The sequence below is a fragment of the Cebidichthys violaceus genome, unplaced genomic scaffold (assembly GCF_023349555.1).
Source record: "Cebidichthys violaceus isolate CVI_PGR_0920_01 unplaced genomic scaffold, fCebVio1.0.p SCAF_4, whole genome shotgun sequence".
NCBI lineage: Eukaryota > Metazoa > Chordata > Actinopteri > Perciformes > Stichaeidae > Cebidichthys > Cebidichthys violaceus.
This window is the reverse complement of record NW_027176594.1, coordinates 4136857-4162029: the sequence shown is the minus strand read 5'-3', so window position 1 is coordinate 4162029 and position 25173 is coordinate 4136857. Positions and strand designations below refer to the sequence as shown.

The 25173-nt window shown below is 42.0% G+C and overlaps 1 protein-coding gene across 3 annotated transcripts in view; it reads right to left on the bottom strand.

Annotated features, from left to right (window-relative positions):
- Positions 1-25173, bottom strand: part of lrba (LPS-responsive vesicle trafficking, beach and anchor containing) — a 182849-nt gene that overhangs the window by 120573 nt on the left and 37103 nt on the right. For 2 of the 3 annotated variants that reach the window (XM_068727827.1, XM_068727829.1), the window contains exons 16-30: positions 24984-25081; positions 24604-24696; positions 23218-23326; positions 22753-22834; positions 20430-20553; positions 20120-20312; positions 12314-13744; positions 11995-12200; positions 11101-11254; positions 10223-10403; positions 8334-8467; positions 7627-7734; positions 7408-7549; positions 6734-7088; positions 556-725 (exon numbers count right to left, since the gene is read on the bottom strand). In XM_068727827.1, the coding sequence (XP_068583928.1) occupies positions 556-725; positions 6734-7088; positions 7408-7549; positions 7627-7734; positions 8334-8467; positions 10223-10403; positions 11101-11254; positions 11995-12200; positions 12314-13744; positions 20120-20312; positions 20430-20553; positions 22753-22834; positions 23218-23326; positions 24604-24696; positions 24984-25081 (3580 nt within the window). The remainder of the gene's footprint in view (positions 1-555; positions 726-6733; positions 7089-7407; positions 7550-7626; positions 7735-8333; positions 8468-10222; positions 10404-11100; positions 11255-11994; positions 12201-12313; positions 13745-20119; positions 20313-20429; positions 20554-22752; positions 22835-23217; positions 23327-24603; positions 24697-24983; positions 25082-25173) is intronic. The other variant, XM_068727828.1, reaches the window with a different exon arrangement.

The following is a 25173-nucleotide window of genomic DNA, read 5'->3' as shown; positions in this document are numbered from 1 at the left end:
GAAAGGTGACAAAAAAAACAAAAAAACAGCTGGCCGTCCGATTATTATTTACTGTCACTGCTGAATCAGTGAATAGTTAAGAGTTAGTGTGCTCGTAAAGTCTTTATTATTTTATTCATTCACCTTACTTCACTCTCGTAGCAGAAATCTCTGTAGTATTGAAGTTCAAATGCTCAGTACTTTTACATTCATATCTACACCATTAATTGTTATTGACATCTATTAAAAACTTTAATGCATGTGAAGCTTTTTTTTTTTAACTTTACTTTCATTACTTTTACTAAATAAAAGAAGCTAAACTGAACAAGTGCAACTCTTGTTTCACACCATTTTGTTAGCCTTTAATAACTGGATTACATTGTACAAACAGCAATATTACTCTGCCAGACACACAGAGGAGCAAAATAAATATTGACTTTTTCAAAACTCAACCAGGTTATGACTCCTCTGCCCTTGCAGAAACACTGCCATTCCAATATTTGAGTGTGTGAGTGTGTGTGTGTGTGTGTGTGTGTGTGTGTGTGTGTGTGTGTGTGTGTGTGTGTGTACACTCACTAGCTGCAGAGTCTGCAGAGGCGCTCTGTGACGCGTCACTAGAAGATACTACGGCGACGCTGTCGATAGGTGTCCCTCCAGACACAGACGCAGCGGTGGCTGCTGGGACGGTGGTGGACGAGCCCGGAGATGGTGCCATGCCCGCTTTCTTGGGTGCGACGACGACACTTCTGTACAGAGACGAGACGGATTACTCCTTTAGCGGTCACATTGACAGAAGTATTGTATGCAAAGGGGTGACGGTGCCAGCTCACAGCGAGCCTCATGAGACTTTAATGTTCACAGTATGGCTGGACCAAAACCAGCTCTGTCATAAATCCATTAGACTGGAAGAGTTACTGGCACAAAGTATTCTAAAATAGTTACATTCATCGTGCACATGCAGCAGTCTTTCAATTGTTTACTTGGCCATAGAAGTAAAACGGCCTTGTGAAGAAAAATGCATCTCATTTTGCTTGTAGACACACAGTCTTGGGCATCATAGTGCATTGTATATTTCTGTACAAACAACTGGAGACCACTTTTGGTGTACATTTTCAGCCTCCATGGTATAAACTAAAACATTTTGAATTTGAAAGTAATCCTTTTAAAAGCACATAATATGGCCGTTATTGTTTCAAATTCTTAACTATCGGTGCCAACATGATGCCTGGAATATGGTATGTACGCCAACAACAATATTTTTTTCCGATACCTTCCCTTGAGGAATATTCTTCAACAATACCCTTTTTTTTTTTTATAACAAAATATGCCAAACTTCTAAAGGCATTAGCGTTGAATGTTGTCTTAATGCAAGCAGCTGTACAACAACCTGGAGAAATAAAATACTGTTCGTTTCCTGGTTTCACAATTTAGAACAGAAAATATCTGATGAAAGAAGAATTCCAGTTTTCGATGAATGTTTGCAGCACTTCATTCTACACAAATCTCTGCTTGTATTCAAAAAGTATTACGGTTTGGTACCCAGTTTAGCTTTGATCAAGTTTTATATTCACCATTAATTATTTTACTAAAACATTTTTTTTTAAATCTGAGCACAAATCCCTGATCACTGTCAGCTCGCTTTAATGTCTAAACACAGCTATCTACACAGTGATTATGCTGCTTCTTTAGATGTCCCTCCAGTAAAGTAACAGGAAGTCTTTCTCGTAGTGATGTAGCGCGAGTGGAGTTCAATCCCCAACCAGCCAAGAGCAGATGGGAGGAGAGCAGCATGCAGATAAGCTGTCAGTTTAGACCAGGGCTCTGACAGACCACTGGCCATATCAAAGAGAACCTGGGCCTGCTTATCAGTGCTGACACAAGGGAAGCAGGGTCTAATCACTGGCTACTGCTCCCTCTCAGAAACACAAACCAATGCCGGCTCACTAAGATATGCAAGCATACATCAAATGCACAAGATTTGAATATGGCAATAAAAGAATGTGAGCATACAAGAGCTAACATACATACATACATTCCTGCAGATTGCCGGAGTTAGTGTTTATGCACACTTTCATGAACACACACACACACACACACAAGAGGATAGTTGGGCCTGGCTCCCTGTGGTGCAGACAGATACCTGGCTGCAGTATCAAACGCTATTCTCAGTTGATTTAAGGCAGGTGATCAGATCTATTAAAAGTTACTGTGAGCCCTGACAGCTGAACTTTGCTTCAAGTGATCTATGATTTAAGAATAATAGAGCTGCATACGAAGGCCAGAGGGATTTACAGTTGTGTTTGAAATAAAAACACAAACTGAAAAGGTATGGCCAGAAGAGAGCGGAGATAAAAGTTTCTGGTTACTTTTGTTCCTGTTCTGATAGAGAGTGGGCTGGATGGTGGTATCAGGAAACAAGGGCGGCGCTGACGTGAAGCACCCCAAGTGTCAACAGCAGGGGAGGGAGACAGAGGCCCCCTGCTGTGTGCAGGGAGCGCGTGTGTGTGTGTGTGTGTGTGTGTGTGTGTGTGTGTGTGTGTGTGTGTGTGTGTGTGAGAGAGAGAAAGTGTCCAAAAATATTTGAATATATGCATATGGGTGCACAGATAAGTGCACAAGTGTGTGCGAGTCCGCCAGTGAACATCCGTCCGTGTATGTGTTTGGCCTTCCATCTGTTCTGCAAAGGCCCAGTGAATTATTCAGCAGGTCATTAGCCACACTTATCATGAGTGGGCCGCCCCAGTCGATTAATCAGCCGTCAGCGGCCCCACTCAACCCACATACAGGAGCCCAGGGCAGCGCGCGCGCGCGTGCGTGCGCGCGTGCGTGTGTTGGGCTGAGGCTGCATTATTTAAAGGCTTTAACATACAATGGATAAGAGCGGTCAACACTGAGATTCCAGTAATCTCTGCTATTTTAGGTAAAACAAGAGCGAGAATGAGTAAGGAAGTGTCTAGAGGTGTGTGTGTGTGTGTGTGTGTGTGTGTGTGTGTGTGTGTGTGTGTGTGTGTGTGTGTGTGTGTGTGTGTGTGTGTGTGTGTGTGTTTTTAAAAAAACAGTAGAATCTGATCCAACTCTTGTGAGGGAGGAGTGTATATCCGTGTGTATGTTAATGTTCAGAATGTTATTTATTAACATTCACACAGAAACATTTGCATGTTCACACTTTCAAATCAAGTGTCCACGGCCTCCCAAGCTGTGATTGGATGATGGTGGCTGGTGTGGGAGGGGCATTAACTTGATGACATGAGTGATTAATGAGGGGAGCAACTGGGACCTAAAGGTATGAGAAGAGCAGAGTCTCAATGTTTTTCATGTGATTGTGAGTGTGTGAGCATATTGCACTGCATATGGTGATCAGAAATACAATCGTTGGATGTTACTTATTTAGAACAAGGGGCAGAAGGTGGTTTTATTTTGTTAATTATATACCTAATGCAATGTGTTGATATGCATGTACATACTTATGTAATCGTATATGTATGTGCAGGTGTATTAGTATATGCATATACAGTATACACTGTAGTACAGCCCTTATCATGTAACAAGGATTCTGTGTGTTTGTGTCTTGTGTTGCTCGCAAATAAACCACTTTAAAAAAAGGATATGCTTTGGGAATGCAGTACTGGATACAATATACTATCACAATAATACAATACTGTACATGTGATAGAGCCCAACTGATATATAAGTTTTTGTAGAGAAATATGGTAAAGGAGTACAATGAATAAATTATAGGTTGCATTCTAAATGTGCTTTAAGCCTTGTTTTTCTTAATGAAAACTTAAAATACTTTAGCTGTAAGCGGTTTTATTTGTATTTGTTTCTTTAAGTCATAAGAAACGACTGGTTTCCTGTGGGATTTACAGTAATTTTTTATCTTAGAATTTACCATTTCGCCAATATGTATCATTCTACTTCTGCAGATATCCTTGTCACAACTTTTTTTTTATTATTTTTGAGGGATCGTGGCTAAAAGTGTTTCAGTAAACTGTTCGCATCAAAAGGTGTGAAGGCAAATCCATAGCCACGATGAAAAAAAATCATTGAATTATTTACCAACGGATCAATTTATCAAATAACTTTTTGCATTTTGAGTGTGCGACCATTTTTCTTCTCAACTGTACTTTCACTGTGGTCAGCACCGCTCCAGCACTGGTGTGCATACAGCATCTCTTATCCTGAAAGTGTTTGCATAAAGAAAATTGGCGACGATAATCTGTAGCTTTTGGATTTTCACTCTTTCAGTTGTGTTTGTGTCCGACATGCTAACCCTCTTCCTAAGCAGTACATTAACAACACTTCAGCATCAACACAACTCATCTGCACACCAACTCGAACATGCATGCAGGGTCTTCTGCCAGGAATGCAAACAATCGCACCATGTATATCCCAGTGTCTAACACGCACATATTCTGCCGAACCGTGCAGTCTAAATCATCGGCTTGTACAATGACACTGTTTAGTTCTGGTTTGTGTCAGCAAATATTTGCAGACTGGCTGTCATAACAGGGGCATGGCTGAGAAATGGATGGGAGAAATCCAGCAGGTCTCCAGTAGTAAATAAATCAGGAAGGGTACTTCACCCCCTGACCAACCCCCCAGTTTTTATCTGGGGGATCCCAGCTTCTTTCAGACATTGGTGTCGTAAATCCTGCCCTCTGGGCAAGTGGAAAGTTTGCCACGTTCAGGCAGGAGATGTCAGTGTAGAATATCAGCTATGGCTTGTACTGGTGTCACTGGGAGACTTACTGGTTAGTGGGAGATGCTGAGCAGTGATAGAGTCATTACAACAAGATAATAAACACAGAGCATGTCTGCATGCGTGGTAGGTAGAATTGGTAAGTGTAAGGACTAGAGACAGCGAGCCAATAAAGGGTGGTAACCTCAGGAGATAAGGGAATAAATGTAGGCGTAAAGCCAGCGAATGATGTGGAGAGTAAGGTAGTGTTGACCAAGAACCATCAAAATAATTTGATACCTCAGTAGTGAGGTCTTCGAATGGGGGAACATTGAGAAGATGGATGGAAGGATGGCTTGAATGTGTGCATACATTAAGTGCTGACATAGTCAAGTCAATTCACTAAGTTGCCAAAAAATGACATTTTGATTATTATTTTCATCAAGCAAAAATGCCAAACAGTCGCTTCATGGTTTAGAATTCTGAAATGTGAAGATTAGCAAAATTTTCTCTGTTTTACAGCAATCTAATGCTGTTGGTCAGACAAAAGTAACAATATGAAGACGCCACCGTGGGCTCTGGGTAATTTTTTTCAGTCTTCACAGACTCAATCAATTGAATATAGAATATAGATTAACTTTATTAAAAAAATCTATTTTTGTGACCCTTTTTAAGTAAGAACCAATGTGCTTGGCCTGAGAGCCAGACAGAGTTGGAAATTATTAGGGAAAAAAAATAACAAATGTACTGTTGGTTTTGGTGTATTTTCCTGGAATTGTTAACAAAAACAAATGTATATTTATTGGCTACCTTATGCTTTAACTGATAAAATAAGTATTAGTTACAGCCCTGCTATGTGTTCATGTGTTGACACTCTCAGAAATGCTTCTATTCCACCTTAAAAGGGAGCCTGGGCTGTATACCTTGCATGAAGAGGCTCCCGTAGGCAACGAGCGAGCTGTTAGTCTATGTTCTCCAGCTCTCCTGACGTCCTCTCTTCCTACTGAGTGTGCTCAGCGGACAGGAGCCAGTCTAATCCCCCTGATATGAGGAGCGCCCTGAGACCTGACAAAGCATTCCTCAGATAAAGACACGCGATCACAGAGATGCCGTGGAATTCCCACAGTTGGGGGTAGGCGGACTGACTAAGTGTGTTTGTGAGAGCGAGAGAGAGAGAGAAACGGAGAAATGTTTTCTTCAGTACATGAGAACCTTCACTTGACATCACCTCCATGGAGACTTCTTTCTCCCCCTTCAGCCATCTCTCTCTCTGTCTCTACCACCCTCTCCCCCCCCCTCTGCCGTTTGTGAATGTCTGTCTCGGAGTGAACGCTCCAAATGCAAACCAGACCGGTGACCATCTTCTCTCACCTGGGCCCGTCTGTGGCTTCTGTACCAGGCTCTGCTTTTGAAGTCTTACTCCTGTCTGTTTACCACTGCACCTCCAGGGGTAATGCAAATTATGCATTTATGCCAGAAACGGGATAACGGTTCAAATGTTAGACAGGGGGAGACGAGCAGCAGGAGAGATGAAAAAGAAAGTCGTTAAATATCAGTGACAGGGTGAAAAGAAGCAGCTTCCTGCCAGCTTCGTTTCTCTGTCTCTTCATCCCAGACATGTCTCCCGTTTTCCATCAGACAGTTTCTTTGTATGGCGGTTTGCTTGGGATGAGCACCTACATCAACAGCTCAAAGAAACAACAATGGGAGTAAGGAGGTAAGAGTCAGAGACTAAGATTCCCCCACAGTTCAAAGAGGTTTCTGTAACAGAATGTCTTTTCATGATCCACCTCCTCTGAGGGTACCAAGCTGAGATGTCTTCAAGGTCTGACTTTCAAAAGTCCCCTGCGGTTATGTGGGGATAAATGGTATGAAACTGCCAACTGTGAAGCTTGACAATCAACTGTGTGTTTGCACCATGTGGGCTCTTGAGAACCTGACGAAGCTGTCAGGTCTGCACCGGAGGAATTATAGTCCAGATATCTTTCCCACAATCCCCAATTTGCATGGCAGAAAAACATGATTTTCTATAAATAGCACGATGTCGAGCCATGTTTGAACCGGAGCCCTCACCTATCAAAGGAGCGGAACTGTAGTGATGAGTCTCTGGCCGCGTCGCCCACACTTCCGAGAAACGCTGGTGGCAGCAGACTTGGATCCACCATGATATCAGCTGGAGCGCTCACTAGGCTGCGCAGAATGTCCTTCACATTCTTGCCCTTGGAATCAGCAGGAAGCGAAGGTCTGACCTCGGAAGACAGTGTGGACAGGGCCTCTGAGATGGCGTCTGGACCGTGAGTCACGCCAGAGGATGACAGGTCTGCCTCGCTTGCGGCGGTCGAGGTGTGGTCATCACCGATGCCGGAATCGTACCGCCGGAGAGAGACACCATTCTCCACTTCTAGTCCACCAGAAATGGCACCGCTATCTAAGAAGATAACAAATACCAAAGAGGAAATGTGAGCAATAATGTGATGTCATATGAGAGTTTAATTGCAGTGCTTCCCAATCTTGAAGTTGGGACCCTCACAATTGGTCATTATTTAAATATCAAGAAAAAAACAAGACAAAACTAAATTCTTTTGTAATTTTTTCTTATTTTATGGTTTATTACTGTGTAGTGCAATATAGATTTAACAGCCTCTAAAATGATTCAAATGAAGAATCTAAATGGGTGTCATAAGTACTCTAGACAAAGCTTTGTATTTAGGGGTTAACATTACAGATTACAGCATCATCACGGATACCTGTGCTCCGGGCCGACTGGGATCGCTGAGGGTGTTTCTTGTCATTGTGGGGCTCCAGGATGTCGCGGTACTTAGACACCATGAGGACTGAGATGAAGTAGACAACAGCAAGCGCCAGAAACTGAGCCTGCTTACTGTCCTCCTGAAACAAACAAATACACTAAACTAATCTGTGTCATCTGTAAAAAGCAGTCATGTTTATCGGTGTGCAGTGCTCACGATATCTCTGAAGACGACCGCCCTGAGGCGGTTGATGTCCATGTCCTGTAGAAGGCGGTCCAGCTCTCTGACAGGAGACATCCCACCGGTCACCACATCAACAGGACTCTGCATGCAAGAAAATCAAACCATTACCCAAGAAATGTATTATAATCACAAAGCAAAGTGCAAGCAGCACGTTTACACCAATCAGGATGTTTATTAATCCATGTGCACTTCATGGAGTAGGGTAGGGTTTCACAGGATAGGGAAGCTATCCCTCCTGGGATCATGTCCTTAACATAATGGCTTTTCTATAGAGCCACTGCATTATAAATGAGCTTTAACACCCGGTTCAGGGAAGAGCAACATGACTTTACTGGAAGTCACTGTATCAAATCAAAGGGGCAATGACAAAAGGCCTCGTCTAGTGTCAGAAATAGCAACCAGTTTGGTAATTCAATAAGATGTGAGCTGATGCAATAGCACTTGGTTGTTGTTGGTGAGCAGGACAAAGGACAAACACTCTTACTGGTTTACTATTGAGTACAGGAAAAGGGCAAAGGAAGGTCCAGCTATTTTCAAGTGTGAAAAAAACTCCAGTAGCGTGAGAGCAGATTGCTGAGATTTACAATGTTGTTTTGTGTTTTAAGGGAAACAATTGTACGCATCTAATAACAGCAACATGTGCAAGATAATGAAGTGAGCAGATGATTTTGGTTACTTGCCTGCGCGGCTGCAGACATGGACGGTCCAATCACAGTGCTGGGCATGGCTGTGTAGCCGCGTGCTGAGGCCTCTGCGCCATGCTTAAATTGGGCTTGCTGACACTCCAGGCAGTTTCTCACTGCCATAGCACACACTGAGGAGAGATGCAGAAAGAGATATGATGCGACAACATATAAATAAAGTCATTTTCAGAGTAATATATGGAAGGATTATGTTGAAATCCCTAAAAAGAGATGGACAAAAAAAATAAATAGAACATTTCTGCTCATAAAGTGAGAAAACCACAACAGGAGCAGCTGAGAGAGACAAAAACAAAAAGGAGAAAAAGTGGGGCCATGACAAGGTCAGTGCTCTGGCCAACTCTGGCAGCATCGTTCACTCTTCCCTGCTCCACCTCTCCTCCCGAGGTCACAGTGCAAGGGTGTGCTCTTGAATCACAGCCACCGTGTGCAGCTCCCATAACAAATGACACTGCTAGGGTGTGCACATGCTGACTAGGCGGCAAAATACGACCTTTGTCGCAAAAACATCTTGTGGGCCGACAACTTTATGTGGGTTCAAAACTGGCACGTTTACTATTTGTAATCTAATGTGCCGCTCTCTCTGTTGGAGCCCCTCCCAACCCCCGCCGTTCTGTACTTGACAACTGACAAATGTTAACTCTGAGCCATTTAGATTACGAAGGAGGGAATTATTCCGTCTGGAAACGGGCTCGCTTTTTCCATTAGGACTACTCTTTCATACGACCATTTATAAAAAGAGAAGGGGAGGGAGGGGTGGAGATGCTAAAACCTTGTTACAGTCTTCCAAAATCAGATTAGGTGCCAGCAATGGGGAGCGCATACCTCATCAAATATTCATTTCATAACGGCTGCTTTCTAAAACTGGACCTGTAGTACGCTGGCATCGCTTTCCAGCAAAACCCCAACAGCGGCAGCAATAGTTGGATCTTTTCTGAGCAGAGAAGAGCTCTTTGTAAAACAAAGTTCGCATTTTTAAAAGCCTTTGTTTGTATACTTCACTGTAATGAAAATCTAAAAGTAAAAACTGATAGTGCATATTATGCACCTTTACATATACAGAACAAAGCACCAAGAAATTATTTAAATCAGTCTAGAAAGTATTGCACCACTTCCACTATGAGTGAGTCTGTGTGTGTGTGTGTGTGTGTGTGTGTGTGTGTGTGTGTGTGTGTGTGTGTGTGTGTGTGTGTGTGTGTGTGTGTGTGTGTGTGTGTGCTGTGTTGAACTGTGTTTGCTGAAAAGGTGCACCACATAAAATGAATAATGTAGGAATTGCAATATCTTTTATTCAGCTAGAGCATGGCTTGGCTTCTGATGCTGTCAGAGGAAACTGTAATAGCCTGGAACAGAAGGCAGAAAAAGGCCTCAGGCTAAGCTGCAGTACAGTGCAGCCAAGGCCATTATGTAGAACTCACTATATCATGATAGCAGCCATTTTAGAGTGTTGCCATGCAGTGGGGTTATAATAACAAGATAAGAGAGTGCTGATACGAGCAGAGTGAAAAAGGCGAGGGAATGAGAGCGTCGGCTGGAGATGGAGAGGAAGACGGCAGAGAAGAAAGAGGGAATACAGAAGGGAGGGTCAAAAAGGCTACAGGGAGCCATGACTGAGGCAAATACAAGAAGCTACTGCCGGCTGATATGAGCTGGATCGATAAACAGGGGAGGACAGAGGGCTCTGTGAAAGGGGGAGATAAAAGACGGAAATTCAGACGAGTATAAAGACGGCTAGACAAAAAGGGAAATTGCAGCGTTAAAGAAATAAAAAAATTGGACAGACAAGGGAAAGAATGCATGAGCCTATTAAAATAAAGGAGGTAGACCGAGTGACGGGGAAAACAAAGCAAAAACATCAGTGTGCGTACCGAGGCGAAGGCACTGTCTGAGGATGCCTCCTGACGACATGTTTTTCTCAGCTTCTATCTCAGTGAAGTTGAGGGAGCTGGCAAAGATGAGAACGTCCACCAGGTTGACGAGGCGCTGTAAGAAGGTGACTGAAGCCTCCACCGTCAAGCCTTGGGATGGTTCAATGTTCTCTAGTTCGTGCTGGTAGTAGAAAGAGGAACATTCACAAAGTAATTAATGGATAAGTAATCGTAGAACATCCTCTTTACATAATTCAATTTTATTCAGTATGGATTAAATACAGGTTGATTTCAAACGCTGTTATCTATAGAGTAAATATAAAAATGATTTTGCTTTGTATGAATAATAAAAATACATGAAAAAATTGGAACAGAGCTACAAATCAAGCAATTAAGGGTGGGGGGGATATACAAATTTTTGTTTTACAAAAATGCTTCTAAAAATGTAATTAGGTATGGAATATATTTGACAGCTATACTGATAACACATCCTGAAATAAAAACATTTAAAATTGGAATTTGTTACATTCAGTCTTCATTTTGTTATAGACCAGACACAACTGAATTATAATGGGGTTGAACTTCAACCTGTGTCTTAGACCGGGCAATAAAGTCATTGACAGAGACAAAGAATCATGTAAGAGAGCCACTGAGATGAGACAACACAAAAACAAACTAACAATGTTAGGAGGCAGCTAACTGTGGGCTAATGTGATTGGAAAAGGTCAATCGGGATGGATAACTTCCTGCGACTGGAGCCATCAACTATATATACAGCCGCGGTTAAGTACACATACACGTACACGTACACACACACACACACACACACACACACACACACACACACACACACACACACACACACAAAGGAGACTCACAGAGGAAGAGGTGGCAGCAGAGAGCAGAGGTAAAATGCCTCCACAAGCCATGATGAGGTTGTCCACCACCTGGGAGATGAGGTGAATGCTGTTGTGGACAAACACGACGTTCTCACTGCTGTTCACAAAGTCCAGAATTGTCTTTGTGGAGTGACTGAGAGGAGAACAAAAAAGATTGCTTTGTTAACGAAACACAAAGTAGAATATGACAAGTAGAAGAAACATAATCAGAGATTTAAAGATTTAAACATACAAGGAATTTGCTTTCGTGTAACGGTGAAGGAAATAAACATAGTACAAGAAATTAAAATTAAAAAAAGAAAAGAAAGAACTACAAAAATCGAGAAACATAAATATAGAATAGAAGAAAAGTAGCAAGAGTTAACACATTATTTGGCTCACAGATCCGATTGTTCTTAGTTGCATTAAATGCTAATATTCAAGGATAAAAATATCCTACATATCCCATCTTTTATGAAAACGTTGGCGCTTTGGTCTACACCTCATCAAGTGTCCTCAATGGGACATGAATTTCAAAGTATCCCTAGAGACTTGATTTTTAGTTTAATGTAATGTTTGTGTAAAGATTGTGGCTGCTACAAATATTTCTGGAAAGAAATATATTTTTTCTTTAAATGTGTAAATATGCAGAAAGAAATTCCTCATTTGGAAACATGGCATATTATAGAGTTTATAATGTGAAGTCATCTCAGTGAGAAAACAAAGATTCCATTAGGCACCACTTGATTAGGAACAGGCCTGTGAGATGGGATCTCCTGTCTGCTCCTCAGAGGCACACAATGCCAATAAATCTCTATTCCATTAATCAATTAACAAAATATAGTTGTAAGCTAAAGCAGCAGCAAAGTCAGAGTCAGCGGATTGTGACCCTACCTCCTCCACATCTGGACATCTGTCTCAATAGAGAAGAGCAGGTCAGCGAGGAGGCGTTGGTGCATGTGGGACCAGCTGAACTCTGGGATACGAAACATGGTGGAACGAGGGGCCGAAGTGCTGCTGCCCTCTCGCTGCTGACCTGAAGACCCTCCTGCTGCTGCTGCTGCTGCCGCCGCCGCCGCCGGCTGGCCTTGGCTCGTTTCCTTCAGAGAGACACCACACAATAAACGTTAACATAAGGGTTTGTAACTGAAACTGATCAGATCTATACAACATCATTTATTGAAACGTCAAAAGTAGAGAAAAAGATGCGTACTGTTGTAGAGGTCTCCTTCAATTCAAGTCTCTCTGTGTCTAAGGCCACATTGGACACATCTAGTCTGGCAATTTTGATCTCTTTGGTCTTGCTGACAGAGTCTGCACTCTTCTGGGTGTCAGAGATGGAGGCGGCGGGGGTGCCGTCTGTGGGAGCGGACAGAGCGTCCTCTTCAGTGGTGTCGGTGGTCTCTGAAGGCTGGCTAGGTGAGGTGGAGTCTGATGCTGCTGCAACCTCCTGGTCTGCAGAGGGCGCTGTGGTGTCGGAGGGCTGCTGGTCTGCAGAGGAAGACTGTTCCTCTTTAGCGTTCTCTTTGGCTGGTTCTGTCACACTTTGTTCAGGTGTTTCAGCTGGTTCTGTCACACTTTGTTCAGGTGTTTCAGCTGGAGGAGTCTGACTCTCTCGTTTCTCTTCAGTTTCACTCTCTTCTTGTGTTCCAACCTCCTGCTTCTCCTCTTTTTTCGCGTCCGTCTCCATCTCATGACCTTCCTGATCATCTTTCTTGCTTTCTTCATCATCTTCATGTTTATCAGCATCCTTTTTTCCTACCTCCCCTTCCTCTCCGGCTGCAGCTGAAGCATAAGAAGACTCCCCTTGGCTATCATCAGCATCACTGGTGTGGATCTGGTCACTGACGGAGGACATGTCAACCAGGTCCTCGTTGAAGACAGAGGCTCCACCCAGCTCACTGTTCTCCAGACGGGCCGCAGCCTCGGGGGACGTTTGGTCAGCCCTACCTTCTAGTTCTGAAACCACTGGCGGTTCTATATCTGCTTCATTCAAAGAGTCTTCTGTCATGGGGTTTGATGATTCACCTTTGATAGCTTCAGATTTTTCATCATCTGGTACAGGTGGTTCATCACTCGCAGATGTTGCAGAGTCTCTAACCTCTTCCATTGCTTCTGTGTCATCTGTTTCAGCCTGGTCACTAACTGATGTTTGTAGATCATCCGTGTTCTCGTCAGTGGAAGCCTCAGTCACTGGTTCCTGCTTGTTGGTCTCTTCACTCTGTTCCTCTGTGTCGTCTTTTTGTGTCACAGTAGCTTCAGTCTCTTTTCCATCATCACCTGAACCTGTCTTGGAAGACTCTTGAACCAACTTCTGCTCTTCTTCTTCTTCTGCGCTGGCCAGGATGTTGGTCATGGTGATGGATGCGTGTCCGCTTCCACCAGCAGCCTCCGGTTGGCTGGAAGTGACGGTGGAACGAGAAGCCGAGTCGGGGGACTTCTGGGACAGCTCGTCTACTGTGAGCTCAATGACAGTGGAAGGGGCCGTCTCCTCTGCCGGCGGCCCGTTGACACAATCCATGGTCTCCGAGCTTTGGCTGACGCCAGAGATGGTTCGGAGAGTGCTCAGAGAGCCTGCAGACTCCTGACGCTGGTACTGACGAAACATACGGGACAGATTCTCTTTGTGCTGCTCAAAGGTCACCTGCAAACACAAAAGAGGATGCGTTCAAATGGTGGCACCAATCTACCCAATTGGTCTATTCTCAAATCAAAAGGACAATTTAGGTCATATTTTTGTATTCTGGCCATCATTTCAATGACTTATAACATTTTATTTACCAAAGTAATTGCCCAGACCTGAGAACACAGTGACATTGATAGAATGAAATCTGACGAGCAAGAAACAAGAAGTAAGATGATCAAATAAGTTGTAAATAAAACCGTTTGATGAATATTAACACTACTTTATTTGAAGAACAAACTTAGAGCGAGAGCACTTGAAAGGTCATTGCATAGTAAAAGCTAAGTGCACAACTACAATTAATACAGCAGATAGAAGTGGAACCAGGAAGTCAGTCTGAGAACTGTGACGGATGTTAAACAGGGACAACCACACAAGTTTGGCTAACTTTTTTGTTTTTTTAAATCCTTAATGATCGTCTAACAGCTTGTGTTTCTTGCTCCATCAAACTTGTTTAAGTTGCTGTGTTCCCAGATTTCAGCATATAACTTTAAATTGCTTTAAAGAGAGATCATCCTGTAAGTGTAGTTTCTGTAAAAGAGTTGGACAAATGTATGTAAAGATTGTAATTATGCTTTTGTTTGAGAATGCAGAGAAGGCATCATGAAAAATCCCCACCATGTTAGCTAACAGTACATGTTGTATTTTGCTGTTACGTCATGTTACAGTAGTTATACATAAAAATTCCAACAAATGTCATCACATATTTTCCCGTCTCATCAAATAAACCCTCCCCATCTCAAACTGCTATCTATTGGTTCACACTTTGAGCCTTTTAACCGAATTATCTCTCCATGAGTGACATCATGCCCCAACACCCGGTTTCCTCTGGAAACATTACATTATGGAGAAAAAATATTCTCAAAATGCTCTTTAGTTGAGAGCTTATTACTGCATCTAACCACTGGGACCATTTGTGGTTAACTGTGCCATATTTAAAACTTTTCCTCTCTCCTATGTGCAGTTGCCCACGGCCTATTAACCGCTATCAGTCTTCTTACATCTGATATGGGGAGACTAGACTGCTAGTCTATATCGACAATGGTCTGCAGTGGCATTTGAGGAAGAGCCCATCCATGTAAGCAGTCATAGATTAGCAGTAGATACTATTAGTGTGTGTCTGCTGGCTGTGCTGAGTGCGTGTCCAGCATCGGCAAATCCTCCCACGCCTAATTTAAGACCCTGCATTAATCACTGGGCTTGGAGGACAGAAAGTCAAAGATGGGTTGGTGGTGGAAAGGGGGGGGTGGAACTAGACCCACTTTGCTGCTTTTTCACCTGAGGCTATTTGGACAGAAGGAGAGAGAGAAAGAAAAAGAAATTCAGAAAGCCAGACATCAAAAGGAAGAAAAAAAAAATAAGAATTTGCAAAAAGGAGGAAGAGGAAGAAAGTGAGTCATTGAGAGTGGAAGAAAGGGAAGGGAAAGAAAGAAGCTGATTATTTGTAATTAATTAGGCGTTATTGTTCTAAATTAGCCTGCTACACGGGTGCTCATTAATCTTCTGTAGTGGGAGGCAGTGATTGGTAATCCATAGCTGTTTTCAGAGTGCACAACCTGTTCTAAATGCGCCAGTAGTCCGTCTCTTTCTCTCTTCCTCCCTCTTCCCCAGTGATCACACAGCAAGACCTTCTACCCCATTAGTTTGAGCTTAATTTGACATTTAGCATTTTTAGCAATTAAAAGGCTGCATTCAGAGCGCGCTGCTTTGGAAATTGCGCGGGAGAGCGGTGCAGAGCATAACGTCATAGATCCAGGATGCAGTCTGTGCATTAAGATGATGTATGCTGGCCTGAAATGGGGCTCTGTAACAGATCCCGTTACCATTAGACAGAGGTAGTGTAAGTCTCTGTGGTTTTTAAAAGAGCGGTTAGCCTTGCTGCAATATATAGAAACTGCCTTGGGTGGCTAAGACATCAGCGCTGATCTAATCTAATTTCATTCTACTCCATGACTCGGCCTGGCCTCAGTGGGGTATGGGAAAATGTTATGGTAATGTACAAAAACATGGTGGGCTTTTCTAATGTGACAGGTAACATGGTATTAACTGAGCGCAGCACGGCCGCATCGTACAAGGGACTCGAGGTGCATTGGAATGGATGGGACACACCATCATAAACAAGACGACGTTGCAATACTTCAATACGGCATGTTTCTGTAGTTTCACCTCGCACAATAAAATGAATCTCTAGGTCTTTCAAACAACACCTACGATCACATTTACACAACAATCTACACTGAACAGAGACCCTCCATTGTCCCCATGTCTGTGCTGTGTAACTGATCTGGAATAAGCAGAGGCCCCACACCACAACCTGTTTGGTGAGGGTCAGCGTGGCAGAGCGCTGATCTTGGGAGACCCCCGCAGTCGGAGCCTGGGAGTCCCCATTTAGATAAATAGATAGAGAGCGACCACAAAACAAAGGGGAAATGGGGAGGGCAGCATGGCTCTAATCCGATTAGCTAAATGCAATTCCTCCTCCAAAATCAATGTCATCTGCTACTGCGGTGCTGGCTGGGTGGTTTTCGCTCTTGTTCGCAATATCTTCCTTTCTCACTCGTTGTAAAAACATTGTTCTTCCTGGTTTTCTCCTCAAATCTGATCCAGTGATATGCATACAGACTTTATCTGTAATTTCTATCACAACCATAGGAACACAAGCTTGCACAAAAGGTCCTTAGGATACTGTACACTAATAGTTTTAAGTCAACCAGTCAAATTCATGGGGTTTCCTTCAGCTAATTATTTCACTTTGAGACAAATATTTTTGCAAGAATTACAAGATAAAAGATCAATGTCCTGGGGATTGGCTACTGTATAGCATTGACAGCTCTGATGCATGGCTATTATCTAGCATTGGCTTTTCAATGTTCTCACTTTCTCCTTCCTTTGTCCACTTGTCAATGCATCTCACTGAAACTCTTCGCAGCTTGTGTGTAATGTCTCAAAAACCCCAGAGGGCAGAAGCTGCATGACAAAACTATTCTGCATTTCTCAATGAACAGAAAAATGGTGATTAGCTGCAATTACTGTAAACTAAATTCTTCCAAATACGATTGTAAAATTACCAACTCAAAATGTATATTTGGTCAAAGATCTGTTGGCTCGTTCCCGTTCATATTTATCTTTGTGCTAAAACAACTGGCAGGTATAATGAAGTTAGCCGACAGTGGGAGTCTGGAGGACGGGGGAACCTTCACGCCCCGATGTCGTTCTTTTGGAGATCTCCTTGTTCTCGAACTGATTTGTGTGCCGAGATGGACGAGGGGCACCTTGGGTGGGTGTGTGTGCTGAGAGTGGGAGGGCTGTTGTGTCAGCGTGCCCACCTGCAGGAACATCTGTCTATTCAGAGAGACGCTTATGCAGATATACTTACTGTCTAAAGACGGAAACACACACACACACACACACACACACACACACACACACTTTTTAAATTTAATTCTCAACAAATCACAACCAGGTTCTTAGTGCCTCTTGTTAGTCTATGCTTTAAATCAAATAAAACAAAATAAAAATAATCTCACTTTGAAGTTGGACAGTAACAAAAGAGCCAATCACAATGCTCAAATCAAGCCTCTCCAGTTCCCAGAAAGGCTCAAATAAACATTTGTACACCTACAAATTGGTATGACTGTAAAAAAACAGATACCAGAAAAAAAAAGATACCAAATATGGTTCTGATGGTTCCAGTTCACTGTTATACACAAAAAAAAAACTTGAATCTAGTTTCGTAAAGCCAATAATGTGAGCAAATGGCATGAACTATGGAAAGAAAAACTGTTGTACTGATAAAACTTCACATCTTACATTCTACATAACAAAACGTGCCTTGAATGCAGAAACTAGAAGAGGTACTCAGAGAGCGTAGACCCCCAGCCAAGGCCGTTACTATTCGCATATTTTCCATCCAGTTAACAATAATAGGTGTCTCTGGCCCACAACTCGGACAAACAGACAAATCAACTAGCAAGGTGAGGCACATTATCTCTATACATGTCAAACTGACAACTTTACCACAGTTGACACAAGGCAAACTAATTCATAAAGTCTACGTGGAGGAGAAGGGGGCAAATATGTATTTGTGAATGCATATATGCACTTATCAAGAGGCTCCCAGTGGGCTGGTTGTATTTATGAGGCCTTGTTTCTCTGATTGTTCTCGCACGGTTCCGATGAATATTCAATGGGCTTGGAAAGAAGGGCTTCCTCGAGCCCAAGAGAAAAAGGAGGGCAAAGAGAAAATGTGCCTTGTAACTCACATTCACACATACAGGCACACACACACACACAGACGCACACACACACACACACACACACACACACACACACACACACACACACACACACACACACACACACACACACACACACACACACACACACAGCCCTGCAGCAGTGGGAGGAGAGAGCAACAGTGACAAACAGCTTTGGTGCTACAAAGGTGGCAGGAAATCTATCATACGGGACAATAAAATTGCAATTGAGTTTCTTTAGCTTTTTTTATAGCAGATGCATGTATCTTGGTGGCTTGCTCTCGCTGCAGCGATCCAAGTCACAGGCGGGGTCCATGCACGGCGCGGAGCGTGCATTTGTGTGTGTGTGTGGGTGTTTGTGCATCTTACATCTTATAGGAGTAAGGGTTTATTCACACACACACACACACACACACACACACACACACACACACACACACATACACACACACTGTATGCGTTAGAAAAGTGCTGGGCATTGTAACTAGAGCCCGAAACAAAAAGCATTAATCTTGTGTGATTATAGGGAAAAAAGCAATTATAGCGAGTCGTGTACAAACAACAATATGACAATTTCTCACAACACCAAACTAGACACTTTGCTACGTAACGCAAAGTGAAACCCCAAAACTCTGCAGCTATATGAACGGATATGAAACAAGAACAACAACTTAAGGTGAAGCGAAATCCTTTGTATAAAAAAAATACATAATAATTTGCCAATATCTCCGAATGATATTAAATTAACACCAATATATAAGTTTGATTTCTGTTACTGGCCACAATGCAATGGAAATTAAGATGCATATTAAACAGAGTGATTATAAGATTGTGTTAATGTTAAAAGACAGAACAAATAGTTAAGTGTGCAAACCTCTGCTGTTGTGCGTACATGTGTGTCATGGTTTCACTGCCCCACACTGTGCCCTCATCTTTGTGACCCTCTTACATCAGATACAGCCCTTAGCTGCCAATGCAAAACATTTCCTTAGACTTTCATTTGTGCACGCTTTCATTTAATTGCCGGTTAGTTCTACAGTGTTCAGAAGTGTGAGTTCAGAGCATCCAGCATGCAACACGCACCATCCAGCTAACTGCTGCCGTCATTGATCGTCTCCCAGTCTGTCTGTGCCCCCTACTGGTCGCCAACGCTCACTGCAGCCCACGCTGCAGCGGAGCGTCTCATATCACAAATACTTCTTTAACGCAGCCTTCAATCTGCCAGGCTTTTAAAAAAAAAAAAAACAGACCACAATCTGACACCAACCTCAATTACTTCATTGCTTTGGAAGAGGGTAGTGTAATACGATATCAACAGTGAATTTCTTAAGCAGTATTTTGATTTCAGCTTTTGGAAATAAGAAGTGCCAGAAGTTTATTTTTATCTGTGCAACGTGAAAGAGAAAGACTCTATACATAAATAAAGAGTGGAAGGGCTGGTGGACTCATTTCCATTGGTTTACACTGCAACTAGCTTTCAAATTATAATCACTGTATGGTTCCATAGCTTAATCTGATGGGCACGGAGAGGCCAGGTCCAATTACTATTCTAGAATGCTAGCCTACGCTGCGAGTTAGAAGGTCAGACGATAATGCTCTCTAATTTCTTATTTGATGAATTGCACTATGTCAGATTCAAACCAAACATATGGGTGACAGAGCCGATGGCTTTGACTGAACACTGCTGTCCGTTTGGCTGCAATCAAACTGAGGAGGAGGGCTACAGTTACAGTAATGTGGTGAATGTTTAGGCTGACAATACTCAAGCAAGATGTGAGTGAGTGTGTGTGTGTGTGTGTGTGTGTGTGTGTGTGTATGTTCTTGTGTTTACTAGAGATAGATAAAGAGTGTGTGAGTTAAAACGAAGAGGAACAGAACGAAAAAAAAAAAAACCTGTAAAAATGAAACAGATGAGGAGATAGAAGAAGATCTACAGAGGAGGATAAACAAAGCTGTGTCTGACCTGTGTGTGTGTGTGTGTGTGTGTGTGTGTGTGTGTGTGTGTGTGTGTGTGTGTGTGTGTGTGTGTGTGTGTGTGTGTGTGTGTGTGTGCGCGCATGGATATAATGAGTGCTCTGACCTTGGAGTGGGTGATGGACAGGGTGTCCACCCAGACGCGCCAGCCGCCCCACTCATATTTGATGGCGTGGTAAAGCAGGATGCGGAAGATAGCGTACACCATCTCTGTGATTTTCTGCTCCTCACTGTTTTGCGGGTTGATGAAGCACAGAGAGAGCATCCACTCCTGCCACACCGAGCACTGCAGCAGGCTCCTGAAACCAAAAAGAGTGCAGGGAATATGTAGTGCCGAACGTGAATCCCACTGGCCGTGCAGACAGTGCGTGGACCGGTGTGTGATGTAGTTCTCCGTCTTGTGTTGGAATTCTTACCTGCGGTTCTCTCGGCTGTTATTGAACAGTTTGATCATGTCTGACAGAAAGACCTTGCGCACCTCCATGCTCTCGGGGGATGGGGGAGAGGTCTTCAGCAGAGCAGCTATTATCTTCAGAATTTCTAGAAATATTAACAGAAACATACCATTCCGTTAAAGGATTGAGTTTAACAAAAAATGTAAACGTTGTCAGGAAAATATGAAAATACTTCTTATTCTGTTCAGAATGTATGTCTGTGTTGTTAATTTTGTAAAAAAATAAATTAAAAAAAAAAAAAAAAAAACACACGAGTTAGGATTACAATTTTAAAAGTTTGGATTTGGAAACATCCAGCACTCTACTTGGAAATGAAACTGCACAAATCAACAACTAAATCATACATTGGTCTCAACGTGTGCAAATCATTGTGTCACAAACTATCTTAACTCCCTGCTGAACACACCTGAAAATCTATGCCTGTGGTAAGAAAAACAGAACAGAGCACAATGAAAAGAAAAAAAAGTCCAGCCCATTGATCTTTATCATACTGTAATGGTTTTGGTATTGTTTCAAACGAGAGAGCCGGAGTTGCAGGCCCTTCTGGAAGGCTTGGCTTCGGTTAAACCGAAGAGACTGACTGTTTAGATGAATTATCTAGACAATGTCAGTGTCCATTTACTTTGAGTGGAGAGACGCCGGGGCTTGGATTTCACTTGTGTCTTCAGACCTTGGCGCTAACCGATGCCCCCTTGCCCCGGCAGACGGCTGTGTTGTTTCTACGCCTTAGTCACTCAAATTATGAGTCGCTGAACCTTTACCGCCAGAAAATTACCCCAGCATGTACCGAGAATGAGGATGGAGGGATGGCGTATTCCCTTCTTTTTTTCCATTTGCTCTTGGTTTCTTTCCCTCGAGTTAATTTGAGGGAAACGGTACTTCCTCGGTTTGTTTGATTGGCTCTGACGTTACTAAAGACTGCAATCAGGGGGCCATTTTGGGAGTTTGTCGCAGATTAAATCAAGAGAATGCACAGCAAAGGAGAAACAGACCACCGCTCTGTTCCGTAGACTGCGCTCATGTGTACAGACCCATACAAGGTTTCTGTGATATATACCGCCTGTCTAGGATTGTTGGTTGGGTAGGAGAGTTTTTAACACAACAAAGGCTAAAGATAATCAATGTGTGACTACAGCAGGACCTTGTCAGATTAAGGCTGGTTGGAAGTAAACCTTGGTTGTGATTATACCGAGTGCTTGGATTTCAAACTGATTAAAGTTGTTTTGCAAGTGTGTGCACAAAAGGTGCCCGTATGTGTGGAAGCACCGGTATAAAAGAGAGGGGGATACGTTTTCTTTTCTTAGCTGAAATGAATACTTAACATTTCAACATATGAAAGATTTTGTGAGTTGACGTGAAATTGGAGGTAAGTAACGGCCTGAAAATATAAGATGGGAGCACTGATCAAAGCCCGGAGTCGCTGTCTCAGCTCATTATGTTGCAGCATATGAAAAAATGTGCATGCACCGTCTACGAGTAATGATGCACTGATCAAAACAAAATCATAAAAATATGCAGATTGTGTATGTGCAGGTATATAGTAATACATACACATACAAATGCAGAGTATGTGTGCATTTGTAAACACACATTTTAAATATAAATAATATTACTAAATCTATGTTTGATTATATGATAAATAAGATATTTTAATCATATTTTAATAACAAAATACTATAAAATAGTAACGTGATTTATCAGTTTTACGGTAAGATTTTTTTTGGTTTTTAAATTGACTAATAAAATATATATATATATATATATATATATATATATATATAAAAACATAAAATATTTACTCCATAAAGTACATATAAATATTGTATTAACATTATACGATTCAAGTAAATGTAATAAACTCTAGATTTCCTTAAATGCAATTAAATAATTGATTAAATGTATTAAATGCATACATAAACATAATATTTTCACACACTGAATTAAATTCCATCATAATTTCTTTACATATATCATTCTTTATATGCAAATCAATCCCCACAAAACATGGTACCGACTTCCCATAAAACCAGCAGATGTGTGTATATTTGTCACACAAAGTGTTCGCACCATCCTCATGCTCGGATTATGCGTGACATCTGAGGTTCAGTTGTATGAAAGTACCCTCTGGCTGCAAAATTTATGTCGTTCATTTGTTTGACTGTATATAGCGATTGCACTGCTCCGTGGGGAATATCCTCTAGTGCAGTATGGAGCAATAGGTATGTAGAGGGTACGCTGCAGCGGATGATTTAGGAGAGTAGTGTGGCGCAGAGGAGGCACTTACGTGGGTTGAGAATCTTCACAGTGGAGTCGGGGTCCGGATGCTGTTTATGGATCACTTGAGTGCAGATCTGCTCTGTAAGAATCTACCGGGGGACACAGAGGGGATTCAAGTCATAAATATCCACATCGGTCTTAACAATAACAGAGACACAAACCACACTATGGATACACACAGCTACGTATACGTTTCACCATCGCATAGCGCACGGATGAATAATAGTCAAATTAGGTTTCTGCAGGTGGTCAGCCACACAGTTTATATTTCAGCTAACTCATTAAATTGTCAGGTTGAATAATGAAATAAAAAAAAAAAATGAAAATTAGAAAAAGACAAGATTAGTTAAAAAAGCCAACAAAATAAATATTTGCATGCAGTTGAACACAGAGGTTATTATTGTACGTCTGTGAAGATCATTTCAGTTCTGCATGACGAGGTCTGGAGTGTGTACGTTTGCCATGGACTCACCTCGAAGAGCACGTTGTAGGTTGTCATGGTGAACTGGCCGGAGTGGAGCATCAGGCGTTCGGTGAGCAGCGAGAAAAGGCCGTGACTCAGCATGACCTCAGGTTTCCTCCTGATTGGGATATTAGGAGGTCAAAGGTCAGTCAGTAAACATCAGTATCACAAAGCAAGGCATTTTTATTTCAAACGTTATATTAAATTATATTGAAAATGTCTTAAGATACATTTTGAGAAACGACAAGAACAAGGAGTTTCTGATTAGTCAGATTATTGCAGCGTTGACGTCTGTAGCTGTATAAATCAGCTGAGCTCCAGCTGACATTTGACATGGAGGAAATGAAAAAGAGAATCTAAGCTGGCTAAGTAAGAGCAGTTCTTCACAGAAAACCCTTTTCCTCAACCCTTTCATCTGTGATCAAGGATCAACTCAGCTAAAAAACTGTGGACTGTTTGCAGATAGTCTCACCATCAATCTTGCATCTGGATCACAAGGCTTAAAAACGATACCAAAATAGAACTAGAGTTTCTTTCTGGTAACTCTACTTCAGCTTCAGGGTTGTTAGTGAAAATAATAATGCAATATGACCTGACTCTCATCATGCATTACAACCCAAAATAACGCTGGGCAATTGGAGAGAAGTGATCTGGAGCACAGATTATTAGGTTGTAGTAACAGCTTTTGATAAAAGGAGCCGCACTGGATATCATGAGACAACGCAGAGGCGACACATACACATCTAAAGAAAGCCAAAAATGACAGGAAAGAAGGGCTGGTTAAATGCATGATGATTCACTTTTATATTTTAGTATATTTAGACAGCGAGGCCTGCAGCTTGATAGAGAATGAACAGTACCTGAAACTGTTTTGATTGTTTTATTTAAATTTAGCTGTTTATTGACATTTTTCTGCAAACTTAAATATTTTACAGTTGTTCTGTCCCTATAAGAAATCATAAGAATGTGACTTGGAGTATTAAAATGTATAACTACATAAAAACAGAATTACTAGCATTAGAAACAGAAAAAGATTTTGTAGAATGATGTAGAATATTGATTTTATAGCTTTCAGAGCAATTTCCCTTTCAGTTATTAATCCCTTTATTACTATTAAAACGGTGTGCTTTTGTATATAATTTGACATTTCTAATTCAGACTGAACAGAAATCTTCCAAACTACAACTCTCTTAATTTAAGTCTCTTAAGATATTGTTTTTGGTAATTTTGCCTTTATTATAGACAGTACAGATATATACTGGGAAGGGGAGAGATAGTGGACGACTTGCAGCAAAAGGCCAGAGGCCGGATTCAAACCGCTGCAGCTCCCTGAGCGCTCCAACCAAACTACAATTCTGTACAGTGGCAAAGATTTTAGTTTGTGACTGTACTCACTTTGGTGGCAAGTATTTCAGAAAGTAGCCCATCACTTTGAGGGTCTGCACTCTGATTCCTTCACTTTTTGAGGCCAGAAGCTTGTAAATCACACTGTGGAGGAAGCAAATTAAATCAAATTATATATGTATATAAAATAAATATCATTTGAAGTAAAAAAAAAAAACACTTAACACACTTGTGGAATTCCATGCCCAAATTTCTCAAAATATATATATATTTTTTTAACAGAGGCAGAATTCACAATCTCAAGCGTTGCATAAAACTACAGTGACATTAGAGTGAAGCTATGACACTTAAATCATTTGAACATTACACTTTGAACAAAAACATAGAAAACTGTGAGTACTTCAGCAAATAATATAAACAGTGATCATTACCGAATCCCGTTGCGCTGGTCGAAGGCCTGCACCATGGACCCAGGATGTTCAGACATCAGAGCCACCAACAATTGCAGCACATCCATGAGATTGTCATCCTGAGGGAGGGAGAAGAAAGGACTTGAGGCTGTTGTGGTGTAAACATGAAGCAGTGTGAAAGATACTGCATCTAGTGTCGCTGAAGTCAGTC